General features: G+C 31.6%; 2 protein-coding genes across 2 annotated transcripts; both read left to right on the forward strand.

Moving 5' to 3' along the window:
• Window positions 1-36: 36 nt before the first annotated feature.
• On the forward strand, window positions 37-6,144 carry LOC105193368 (kelch-like protein 10). Its single transcript, XM_026134934.2, has 8 exons — window positions 37-263; window positions 547-862; window positions 937-1,389; window positions 1,635-1,804; window positions 2,135-2,304; window positions 2,682-2,840; window positions 4,118-4,322; window positions 4,531-6,144. The coding sequence occupies exons 1-8, from the start codon at window positions 37-39 to the stop codon at window positions 4,778-4,780; spliced, it is 1,950 nt and encodes a 649-aa protein (XP_025990719.1). The 3' UTR covers window positions 4,781-6,144.
• Window positions 6,145-6,829: 685 nt separating this feature from the next.
• LOC105193370 (vacuolar protein sorting-associated protein 54) lies at window positions 6,830-12,735 on the forward strand. The gene is made up of 14 exons (XM_011157785.3): window positions 6,830-6,974; window positions 7,100-7,423; window positions 7,686-8,064; window positions 8,160-8,262; window positions 8,703-8,872; window positions 9,073-9,272; window positions 9,845-10,030; window positions 10,128-10,254; window positions 10,363-10,617; window positions 10,924-11,349; window positions 11,426-11,706; window positions 11,774-11,991; window positions 12,112-12,319; window positions 12,385-12,735. Exons 2-14 carry the CDS (start codon window positions 7,326-7,328, stop codon window positions 12,644-12,646), a joined length of 2,913 nt encoding a protein of 970 aa, XP_011156087.1. The 5' UTR covers window positions 6,830-6,974; window positions 7,100-7,325; the 3' UTR covers window positions 12,647-12,735.
• The last annotated feature ends 49 nt before the right edge of the window (window positions 12,736-12,784 follow it).

Below are 12,784 nucleotides of genomic sequence, written 5' to 3' on the forward strand. Positions count from 1 at the left end.
GGGGGAACTAAACTCTCTAATTAATTAAATTTTGATATGGATGCAGAGCAGACCACTAGTAGCAAAAAGAATGAAAAATACAATACAAATAACCAACGTTTGATAGCCGAAAGTGGTGGCCGTTGTATGAGTACACAGGCAATGCAATCGCTCTACGACTTTCGACAGAATAATCTGCTTTGCGATGCAATATTGAGATTAGAAGATGGTGGTGTCTTCCCCATTCACCGAGCTATACTTTCGGCATGCAGTACCTACTTCAGGTTTATTTTTAATTAACGTGTTTGCTTTAGGTTTCTTATTAAATTATTTTATAAACTTTTTATATACAAAATCATTAATTATAATAAAATAATAGCTCATTAGCCTTTTTTCTCAATTTTTTTATTAAATAAAATAATTATTTCTTATAAGAATAATGACAACAACAGGAACATTTTAATAATTCTTTATTCAGATTTACTATCATAACTTTTTTGTAATGAGTTAAATTATTAGTAAATATCAAACTGATTGTCATAATCTTTACTACTTAATTAATTTTAGGACATTATTTACAACTACATTGCATTCTCGTGAAAAAACCGATGTCCTTCTGCCAGGTGTGACAAGTCCAATGATGAATCTCCTGCTGGAATATGCATATTTACGATCCATTGATGTGAATCGTGAAAACGTATGTGAATTGCTGACCACGGCGGATTATTTAAGCATCATAGGTGTGTTCGATCTATGCTGCGACTACTTGAGAGATAATTTAGCGCCAGAAAATTGCATCGACGTAATGAGATTCGCCCGTCAACATTTCTGCAAGAAACTAGAAAATGACGCTTACCGTTATATCGTAGGACACTTTGTCGAGGTGTGGTTAGCATAATAATTCACTTACCTTGTTTCTTCGCAATCTAATCTCTCGTTCCTTCTGATTTACATAAGGTGGCACAGAGAAGCGAAGAAATTTTACATTTACCTATCGAGGAACTGAAACCGTTAGTCGGCGCCGATGAATTAAATGTTAAAAGCGAGCAGACAGTTTGGGAGCTAGTTTTGAGATGGATAAATCATGATCCAGAATCCAGGAAAGATTACATTGTCGATCTAATGAAGAATATTAGACTCGGTCTATTGGACACGCAATTCTTTTTGGAGAATGTCAAGGATCATCCTTATGTTGTGGGCAACGATGCATGCAGGCCCATTATTATTGAAACACTAAAATTTTTGTACGATTTAGAAATGATAACTCAAAAAGATGGGGAAGTACCAACGCCGGAAATTGCGCGACCCAGAGTCCCGCATGAGATTCTATTCGCCATTGGTGGATGGAGCGGTGGCTCTCCGACAAATTACATTGAGACATATGATACAAGAGCAGATCGATGGATTCCGGTAGTACACTTTATAGGTTCTTTAAGGAAATTTTAAAAAATCTTGAACCTTGATATACAGGAGGAAAGAATAGATTTTTATTTCGTGGAAGTAAATGTATCAAATGTTATTTCCATTTAGTCCATGAATTGGAATCAATTGAACGATTGCTTTAACATTCATTATTTCTAATGTTGAAATTGAAGAAAAATTTTATTTCAATAAAATTTTAACAATTTGCTTGTGTGAAATCTTGAGTCTTTTAGATCGAGGAAACAGATTCGATTGGTCCGCGAGCTTATCACGGACTTGCGGTGGTTGGTTTTGATATTTACGTCATCGGAGGATTTGATGGCGTCGATTATTTCAATAGCTGCCGTTGCTTCAACGCGGTGACCAAGGTGTGGCGAGAGGTTGCTCCCATGAACGCTAGAAGGTCAAATATATTTCAAAGGGGCTAGTCACTAGCCCTACAATTTGAATATTACAGTTTCAATTTTATTGTTCATTTATTTAACGAAGATAGATAAAAAATAATAGTACTCAAACTCAGGTATATGTGTTAATAGTTATTTTTAAATGTATATTTCTTAATTAAATAATCACAGTAATAAGGTATGTACAGACTGAAGAAAATTATATATAAAAAATATACAAAGAAAAATTGTATGCAGACGTACAGATATAAACTAAAGTTCAGTGACTAGCTCCTTGATAGTATCACTAGCATTAAAAGCCCGCATCAGAATCTTTTTATTTGTCGCAGGTGTTATGTTAGTGTGGCGGTCTTAAACGATCTGGTTTACGCAATGGGAGGATATGATGGATATCATCGGCAAAAAACTGCAGAACGTTATAATTATAAGACAAATCAATGGTCTCTTATTGCATCAATGAACGTACAGAGATCTGACGCGAGTGCGACGACGTTAAACGGTATTGTTTAATTTTTAGGCATATTCTAATACTTAATTTTATCTAAAAGTATGCTGACGCTTAATTACGACCTAAACAACGTATCTAGTAGAAATAGATTTGTTTGTTGTACTTTGCAATATAAATATTACATAAATATCTTATAAAATAACTTTTAATAACATATGATAATAATTTTTATATAAAAATAAAATGTATATATATGTGTAATTTTTACATATACTATTACAATATTGTAATAAAGTTACTTGAGAGGGAATATGTACGAATACATAAATCATAAATTAACTTTGAATTAAAAAACTGCAAAACTATTACTTTTATTTTACAATATAATAAACATTATAATACATATTGTCAAATTTCTTGCGCTATAGATAAAATATATATAACTGGTGGTTTCGATGGACATGATTGTATGAATACGGCCGAAGTATATGACCCAAACACCAATCAGTGGACAATGATAACTGCAATGAGGTCACGTAGAAGCGGTGTGTCGTGCATATCTTATCACGGCTGTGTATACGTTATTGGTATTAAGACATGTACTTATTACAAAGAAAATTCTATTACGGCACTTGCATTATTTACGCATAAGCTTATATGCATGAGAAAATTAATTTTTAAATACTCTCACATACAAAAATTGTTTTAATATATGCTTATGTAATATACAGTCTATAAAGTTTGTTTCCACGGCTTTTTTCAGAAATAGTTTATAATCATGGAAAATATGTGCGAGATGTGTTCATTTCGAGGGATTACTCTTTTAAGGGAATTAGGGAGTTAGAGTAACCTCTTGAAATTATCGAATCATATTTCGCAGTTTTTCATAATTTGAATCCTTTTCAAAATATAGGTGGGAACAGATTTTATAGACATTTAGTATACACATATAAAAATTATTTTAGAAAAATTTCCAATTTTTTGTCAAAATTAAAAGACAAGATGGTTTATGTGAGTTTTATAACATTTTAATAACATTTTATGGATGTATAGTATTCACTCACACATTTACTATAGTAAAGTAATTCGTTGCAAATAGCAATCTCGAGAAAATAATTCTTTTTTAAATTAAATCTTATATTTCTAAATTGTTATATACAATTTTTAAATTGTTTTTAATTATTTAATATAAAATATAAGCTATAGATAAGTTTACAATAAGTTGTAAAACAGTAATTGTAAATTTTTATTACAAATATATTTTTTGTGTTTATGAAAAATTTTAATTTATTTTAATAATAGGAAAGGATTTTCAAATTTCTTGATCTTTTTTAATAATATATTTTTTTATTAAATAATTAAAAACGGTATAAAAATTGTATATAACAATTTAAAAATACAAGATTTAATTAAGAAAAAAATTATTTTCTCGAGAACGTCCAATATCCGCAACAAACTGCCTTACTACAAATAAATTTGTGAGTGAATACTATATACTCATAAAATTTTATTAAAATCGATGACCCCCATTTCGCAGCCTCTTCTTGTTAGTCATCTTTGCTAACAATAAGTAAAAAATGTCTTTTTTCAATTTTGATAAAAAAATTTAAAAGCAAAACAATTTTAACATAAAAATGGCGATAACTCAAAAGCAATGCATTTCTTACAATCATACCTACCTTTTTGATCCTCTATCATCTTCCGAACAATCGACCTTCATTTTTAAACAATCTGTCTATAGTTGTATATAAAGCTTAATTAATTTTTTAATTATGTAGTTCTGTGATAATTATTTTTGTTATAATATTAGTATTAGTATTATAATTTGAAATTATGAGAAAAGTAACAATTTTTGTGTATAAAGGAGGGTTCAATGGAATATCGAGAATGTGCAGTGGGGAAAAATATAAGCCTTCTACGAACAGCTGGAGTCATATTCCCGATATGTATAATCCGCGTAGTAACTTTGCCATTGAAGTAATCGACGACATGATTTTTGCAATCGGGGGTTTTAATGGAGTTACTACAACATACCAAGTGGAATGTTACGACGAGAAAACAAATGAATGGTAATTAATCCTTCCTGTTAATCCATCTTAACATGCAAGATTGTATAGTTTATAAAAAAGACGATGTAGTTAGTGTTAAAAATACTTACCATAATAACATAATAATCAAATATTTGTATAAAAATCTCAGTTTGGTACAAGTTTAACGGTTTAATCTTCTATGTTACGTTTACAATCCTTATGTATATTCTCGTAACTCTAAACGTAGGTACGAAGCGACAGATATGAATATATGCAGATCAGCACTGTCGGCTTGCGTCATTATGGGTCTTCCAAACGTGTATGATTATATTCACAAGCATCGTGAACGTCTAATGGAAGAGAAGCGTCAAAAGTTACTGGCTCACGAAGTACGTCGGAATCAACATCAGCAACAGCAACAGGAGCAGCAGCAGCAAACGAGGCAAACTTCGCAACTCGGCCAAATTATACCTACACCACCACCTTTACCACGCTAATAAATGAAAATGATAATAATCGGCGCTAAAATCAAATATTACTACGTAATATTATTACGTAAATCAATCGTGTAACATCTGTTTGATTTAGTCGACTTGTAATGCAAATTTTGGATTATTGCCAAACGCAGAGATAACAATCAGAAGTATAAGTGTCTACTGGTACATTGTTGATAGTACAAAAACACAACAATTGTTTATATATTTGCTAATAATTTTGCCTATACTCACAAAGAGAATATTTTATTATATTTATATAATTTTCAGACTGTCATTTACCCATCTTTGTTAACTTAAATCTTTTTTGATACTGCAGATATTTCTATTGAATCTTTTTTGTGATTTTACACATGCTGTATATGTAATGCCATCACGAATGATTAAATTAAGATAAGCGAAGAAATAATTCAATTGTTTCTCGTTTTAAAGATTGATGATATCATTTAATTATTGCAATAATGCTCCAAATAGTAGCGGTAAATTAGAATAAATGGTAAATTAGAGTAATTGCATCGTGCATATAAAAATGCAAACAATAATAACTTAAGCCAAGAAATACAAAAAAGGGAAACAAAAAATTATGAAATAATTTCGTAATAAACATGAAAAATTGATTGTTTAAAAAAATTTATTTCATGTTTCTTAAATACGACATCGTATAAATGCCGCAGCAATGCCGCATATAAAAAAATTGCAAGAATCTGTATGAAAAAGTTGTTTACTTTTTGTTATAAACTTTATATTTTTTATACCCATAACGCAAGTGAAAACTGAAAGTAATGAAATTGCATACACTGCAAATCCAAGTGTGCATTTTTGTGTGTAAAATCATGTAATCACATAAAACCCTTGTTAGATGAAATATATTTTAACCAAATATTTTATTTAGTTAAAATATGATTAATCAAAATATTCAAATTATTTGGTTACATTTCAGCGAATTTTTTGAAATTCAGTAAGGAACAAAAATAAAATTACTCCTGTGTCTATATTTGTGTCATTTGCTGAAGAGCAACCACGTAAAGTATCTTTAAGGTGTATGTGACACATGTCTATATTAATTATTTATATGTATATATACATAAAAGCTATATGATTTTTGTTCTAAACTCGAACTTTTTTAAAAATAAGGGTACTAATAATAAGTATAAAACTTAGATCCAAAGGAATTCTGAGTAACATCAAATTTTATTAAAGAAAAAGATTAGTTTACGTTTACATTTTATATAATTTTATTTAAAAAATAGGTAAAAATAATGCAAAACACAGTGATAGATATTATACGAAATAGAAGCACGACGAAAGAAAAATATATCCATATGATTCTGTAGTAATACCATAAAAAAGAAAAACAATTGTGAAACTTTAAAAAATTTTCATTTATTTTTAAAAGTTTGATATTCAATGGTATCACCACGAAGATTCCCTCTCTGTGGTGTTGCTATTACAGAACCATGAATTTTTTTTTATACACAGATAAATTCTTAACTTGGAAAAAAAGTTAATTAATTAAAGTTAACGTGTTTAAAAAATAACCAGTAAAAGTTAAAAATTAAATTATTACAAATTAATTAAGTTAAGTTAGAAGTTATTAACTTTTAACTTTTAATTAAGTTTTAACTATTTAACTAGTTATTACTCAACCTTGGTTATTACCGACAAAATGTAACTCGTTACCGTTACAAATTATGAAACGTAATGTCGTATACTCATTCGTTAACGAAAAAAAAAATAATTGTAACGGCGGTAATGATGTTACAATTTCAGTAACGCGTTACTCTCTTTCTTCCCAACCCTGCTACAATTGTCCGGGAAAAAATTATGTGTGTGTATATATATATATATATATAATAATTAAATATAATACAGCTATTATACATATTTGGTACATAATTATACATAATTATATATGAAAAATTTTTTCCCGGACAATTGTAACAGAAACGGCAATATCGTCAGTATTTTTTGCAACAACCTGTAGGCAAGGAAAATCGAAGCAACATAGGTTAGTATTGGTGGCAAGTTCTTCAATCTACAAACGCGCCCTCTGAAGAATAAAATCAGAGCGAAATTTACCTGTGTAAATGGCCTGTGTTCAGGTCTGTTTCACGCACACGTTTCAGATGTGATGTGTCCAGTGTGCCCAGTTCAGTTTACGGCCTGCGCGTGATCGTTGCTGACGCGTGCTCACAGGGTAATTAGACAAGTTACACTCATGCTGCGAATCGTGAATTATGAGTCATCAAATAACGTACGCTTCGAAGCAGATGACGCAAGTTTTAGACACACACTGTTTATAAATAATCAAATTTCATTTAGCGATGGAGATCATGTGCGGAATAGTTGTAACCTCCACAACGCCGGTTGTCTCGTTCCTGAGTTGGCCAACGTGCGTGTCGTGAAACGTGTGTGTTTGTAAGCGGGGACGTGTAATTGCTAAGTGGCCGTGCGTTCAAAGTTGGAGAGGCGAAGGACTCCGGGTGAAGTAGTGCTGCGAAATGCGCTTGTCGACGCCGCAATGGTGAGCTGAGGTGATACTGGGGCAATGGCGAAAGTCGCGAGAGGCTCCGATCCGGCGCCTACGGTTTTGTTGTGCGAGCACTGCGCTAATCAGACATTCAACCAAATTCAAGACTTCGTTAGGTGGGTCCATCTGCTTAACGCCGATCACTCGCGATTTTTTGATTTGTTCAACAATTCACTTGAGACATTTTTTTCATAATTCGTCAGCGATGGTCGGCGATTTGCAAATATATCTTAAGCATGACAAATATTTTTGTGCTCTCAATAATGATATATTACGTAAATACTAGAAAAATGACATTAAAGTTCTTAAAAGACACGTGTCTCAATAAGTATAGTTTTTATAAGGGTATCTAACAATGCATTATTTTACTTGTTTTAGGCATTTGAGAGATCAACATTGTTCAAGAGAAGGTGGATCTTTCGTATGCCTCTATGGTTATAATGCGGTATGCACTAGTCTTCCCGTGGAAGGTGTTTCTGATAAAGATTATATAGCGCACGCCACTAAACACGCAGTTATGCAACAGCAACGAAAGAGCAATGGCCAGTTATCCGAGGCAGGTTCATCATGGACAGTGTATTCCGCTGCACAAAACTTACCTGCTGTCTTAAATGATCCGTTTAAAGGGAAACAGAGTAACTTTCTAACTCGCACCTGGGGAGATGGATTTGTGGAAAAAGTGGATATTCCAAAAAGCCCATATCTTCCTGAGGTCACAATGCAACATTTTGAAATGTATTTGAAAAAAATTGCGAGGGTAATGTATTTTAACATCTTGTAATAAGTGTTCTTAATTTACAATATATGCTTATTGTTCCAGCAATAATCTGTATTTTATATTCATTCTTCCAGAGGTATCGGAAACATTCACGCATGAACTCGAATATCAATAGGCCAATTACTCCAAATGAATTGCTCCAAAATTTCCCTAATCTTAAGAAAGTAAAGTCATTGGGTAAGATTTTCAAATATTATAATAGAGACTGAAGAATAAAACTCAGCAATAAGAATATGTCTTGAATGTAAAAGAAAAGTTTACTTTTGCCAAAAAATGATCTTAAATTTTTTTTCATGTGCAGCATGTTTTACTCTTTAACGATATTATATAATGATAAAATATTTTAATAATTAAGGGATTAATTTATCTTTATTATAAATTCATTAAATTAAAATGTACGTGAATTGAATATTTAATTAAAAAATCGAATTTGTTACACATTTATACATGAGTTTAGTTTGTCAATTTTTTAAACTTTAATGTTAATGAATTTATTATATTACTTGGATTAATACAGTAATAGTCATGTAAATTTATAGCTAACTTTTCTTTTTTTTTTAAATAAAATATAACAATTGTTTTGCTAATAAAAACTGCAACGTATTTTTTTGCTTCAGATCGTCTGCAGTTTGATTTAGCTAATATTCCAAAGATCTTCTTAGTTCCAAACTTAGATCTTTCGCAAAAAGATAATTTTGTTGCTGTGTTTCCATTTGCGAAAGATGACCTTTTAACTGAAGAATCTTATGTGCAGATTGTTATGCATGTAAAGCAAATGCAAGAGAAGGTATGATTATAAATATAAGAAAAGAGAGAAAGAATAAGGTTTAACTCTTGCTATTGACATTATGTATCCTTGTTAAATATTTGTTATAATAATGTATATAATAAAAGTTTACTAAAAATGATTATATGATGCATCTTTACATAAGAAAATTTAATTTCCAAGGTTTTAGTATTTACTAAATTATACAAAATATGTTGCAGCTTAGTCACTATCTGGATGTTGTAGAAGTACGAATAGCAGAACAAGTCGCCTCCAAATCTCAAGCCTTTTTCCAGGCAATGACATCTCATGATGTGCTTATGGAACAACTCACTCAAACTATTACGGTTCTACAAGCACTTAGAAAAAATATTCATGAAGTCGATAAACATCTAGTCAAGAATTCTTTAGAAATTTTACGGTAAGTTTGTACATAACATATTAATCTTTAGTCCGCTGGCATTGTAATTCCCTTATCTATTGTAATTCCCTTAGAAAATTTCCGAAATATTTTACTTGTATTTTGGATATAACCTGTATAACGAGTGATCCTCCATAACGTCTATATTTAGACTTTTCGGCAATCTAAAGATTAATCATTTATCTAAAAAGTACACCAAGTATTTTTCAAAGAAACGTAAAAACAAAGCAAAATAAATTGATAACACATTTATCTTAATTTAAGCTTTGTTGCATTTGCACTGAAAATGCAAGATAGTATCGCATTTGTATTGAATTGGGAATTGGAATGATTAATTAACCATCTTTGTTATCAAACTGTCATTAAAAGATCATAATAAAGGTATATTTGTTTTAGATAAGTATTCTTTTATTTACGCGTGTACAAGCGTGTGCAAAACGTGATAACCAATCACAGACATAATTTTTTAGGGTTTGTTCATGATTTTTGAATCTGATGCAGATACAACGATACACATACACACACACACATGTAATTTTACACTTAGTTTAATAATAACTTTTTTTATTTAGCTTGGAACGTGCTAGATGTAATAGATTATTGGTAAAAGAAAAATTAAAACTTATGGCAACCGTACATCAAAGTCAACCCATGATACAATTATTGTTGTCTACGCCGGATTATGTGGCCGCATTGGATCTTATTTCTACAACGCAAGAAATTCTCTTGCAGGAACTGAACGGAATACATAGCTTTAGGTAAATAGAAATATTAACGAACTTATTTTTATTATTTATTTGCAATTTTTATTAATATAAGAATTATTAAAACATTTACAATTGTTATATTACTTAGACATTTAAGTTCTCAACTAACTGAAATGGAGAAGTTTGTGGATAAGATGCTATCGACTGAGTTTCAAAGATATGCCACAGCGGATCTCAATAGACCATTGGGTGGTGAGAATACCGTCTTAGACGGCGTGAGTACACACGCACAATGTTGTACTGCATTGTATGCCTAGTCCGTAACGAACAAACTTTCATACATCTATTCCCAGTAAGATGATTTGTACTTTCTCAATGAACAGGACAAACTGGTCTCTATCATCTCTGGTCTACTGCGTCAGAAACATTTTCAATTCGTGGACACGTACAAAGAGGAAGCTGTGACCACTGTAAGAGCCTTAACAAAGCAACGGGTGATAGAAGCTTTGGCGGCGAGTGATTGTTGTAGCGATCAGCAAGCAGCAGCTCTCGAAATCGGAGGCCTTTCCTTGACGGAAAGATTAACTTTACTCCACAATACTATACAGTCTTTCACATTTCTTTTATTACGAGTTAAGGTATACAATTTAGTAAAAATGCACCACTTTTATTATCTTTCTCTTTATATTATTTACTATAAATTTTTAATTTTTAATATATATCTTTCAATATCATATATATATAACTGAGCAGCAAAATTGATATTAAAGTTTTTCAAATTAACTAAAAATGTAAAATCTTCCTGTTTGCTTTAAAAATCATTTTAGTTATTAATGTTTTGAAATTGTAATAGTTATTTTTTTTAATTGTGTCTTTATCGAATATTTAGTGGATGTAATGCATATTATGTGTATATTATATGTATAATTAAATGCTCTTATTAGGCAGTTCATGATGTAATGAAAGACACCGCGGACTTGTCAGCGGGACGTTTATGCGATGGCTCGTTTGACGAATCAGTACCTGATCGATTACTGACCCGGGAAGAGCATTCGCGAGTGATCACTAAACTCAATGATATGATTACCTCTGTATGTGATTATTGTCACGAGCGAATGGGAAATTTGCTTTCAGCTGGGACAAGTGAGAAGGATAAATTTCACAATGATAAAGACAAGATAATTGCTGATGTCTCGTTGAATAAATTAGAGGATAAAGATTGTCAAACGTGGAATGATAAGAGCTCTTGGTTGAGTGAGAGAGCAACGGCCGCGCAAGTTTGTCAGTTAGCAAATATGGTTGAAGAATTTACATATGCTTGTGAAAAACTTTGCGGCAAACAATGTACTGCGTTACGATCAGCATTTAAAGTAATAATAGATTTTTAAATTATATCATTTTAGTACAACTCCATGTCAGATAGAGTAATTTATGATGTTTTTACAGGCCCAAGCAAGTAAATTTGTACAGCGCTTTCATAATGAACGCAAAACTAAGTTAACGTTACTATTGGAATCTGAAAGATGGAAACAAGCTGATGTACCGTTAGAGTTTCAATCGTTAGTAACGTATGTATACGAGAAAAAGTGTTTTCCACTTAAAATACCCACGTGCGAAGACGATATAAAAAATGAAAGCGTAGTGAATTTCATCATGGTTGGCGATGAAAAATTTGCTGTTGTTGGAACTGCTCTGATGCTTATTCAGATGATACACGAGTACTGCAGGTAAAGCTAGATTACAAAGCTTTGTTCGTTAAATCATGCACGGTATAATATACGATTTTCTTCCTAGGACTGGTAGTGAATTAATTGCCTTGTCTGGAACCATAGGAAGACTATTATACGAACTGTTAAAACATTATAATTCTCGATGTTGTCAACTAGTTCTGGGTGCAGGTGCAATCCAAGGTGCAGGTTTGAAAACCATTACAAGCACGATCCTCGTATTGGCGGCGCGAAGTCTTAAGCTTATATTGTGGTTTATGCCCTTTGTCAAAGCACATTTTCAAGGTAATTTAAAATATTGAAATTTTTGTATTAAACAATTTAAAATATGTAAAGTAGCAACAAATGTAAAGTCAAATGTACAAAGATTTGATGAATATTTTACATATATGTATTTATATTCAGCACTCGCAGAGCAAAATCCTAGTCGAGGAGTTATTGGTATTAGTGGAGGAGTAGCTGTATTAGATAATGTTGAAAGAGATATTCGTGCGCATGTTCGTGAAATCGAAGGAAAAATTATCGCTATTGTAGATAATTTGTTAGGCGCACAAATATCTGATTGGATAGCAAGACCTCCGGTGCCATCTAAATCTTTCCGAACTATTTCTAGGTAAGTGTTATAATATCGATTACGATATCTTTATTAGTCTCGTAAAATGTCATTTTTATTTGCAGTTATCTAATGAAACTTCACGAAGCTGTCTCTGGAATTTTGCCTACCGTCGAAGTACAATCTCTTTATCGCATGGTAAATTCGTCATTCAAGGAGAAGCTTAGAGAGCAACTGGTTCAGTTGAATATAGTGAACAATGGTGGCCCACAACATGGTGTGGTTACGTCGGAACTTACGTTTTACCTTGAAACCTTAAGAAAATTAAAAGTTCTACCGAACGAAGAGTTAAATGACAATTGGATGAGTGATATATGGAGTAGATAACATGCAGAGCGCGTGATATACTGTATTATAGAAGCAATGAAATATTATAGAAAGAGGTGACTAAAAAAAATATATGTGCATTCGTCTTCCTTTGTATCACTCATTACATCCGAAATATGAAACATATGGTAGTAATGT

This window comes from Solenopsis invicta, chromosome 1 (assembly GCF_016802725.1).
Source record: "Solenopsis invicta isolate M01_SB chromosome 1, UNIL_Sinv_3.0, whole genome shotgun sequence".
In the NCBI taxonomy this organism is placed as follows: Eukaryota; Metazoa; Arthropoda; class Insecta; order Hymenoptera; family Formicidae; genus Solenopsis; species Solenopsis invicta.

Excerpts from the sequence above, each read along its gene's own strand:
- LOC105193368 (XM_026134934.2), top strand. The coding sequence starts at position 37 with ATGGATGCAGAGCAGACCACTAGTAGCAAAAAGAATGAAAAATACAAT. Across the intron at positions 1,805-2,134 it reads GCTCCCATGAACGCTAGAAG|GTGTTATGTTAGTGTGGCGG; the intron begins GTCAAATATATT and ends TATTTGTCGCAG. Across the intron at positions 2,841-4,117 it reads CGGCTGTGTATACGTTATTG|GAGGGTTCAATGGAATATCG; the intron begins GTATTAAGACAT and ends TTGTGTATAAAG.
- LOC105193370 (XM_011157785.3), top strand. The coding sequence starts at position 7,326 with ATGGCGAAAGTCGCGAGAGGCTCCGATCCGGCGCCTACGGTTTTGTTG. Across the intron at positions 8,065-8,159 it reads ATTTGAAAAAAATTGCGAGG|AGGTATCGGAAACATTCACG; the intron begins GTAATGTATTTT and ends TCATTCTTCCAG. Across the intron at positions 11,707-11,773 it reads ATGATACACGAGTACTGCAG|GACTGGTAGTGAATTAATTG; the intron begins GTAAAGCTAGAT and ends TTTTCTTCCTAG.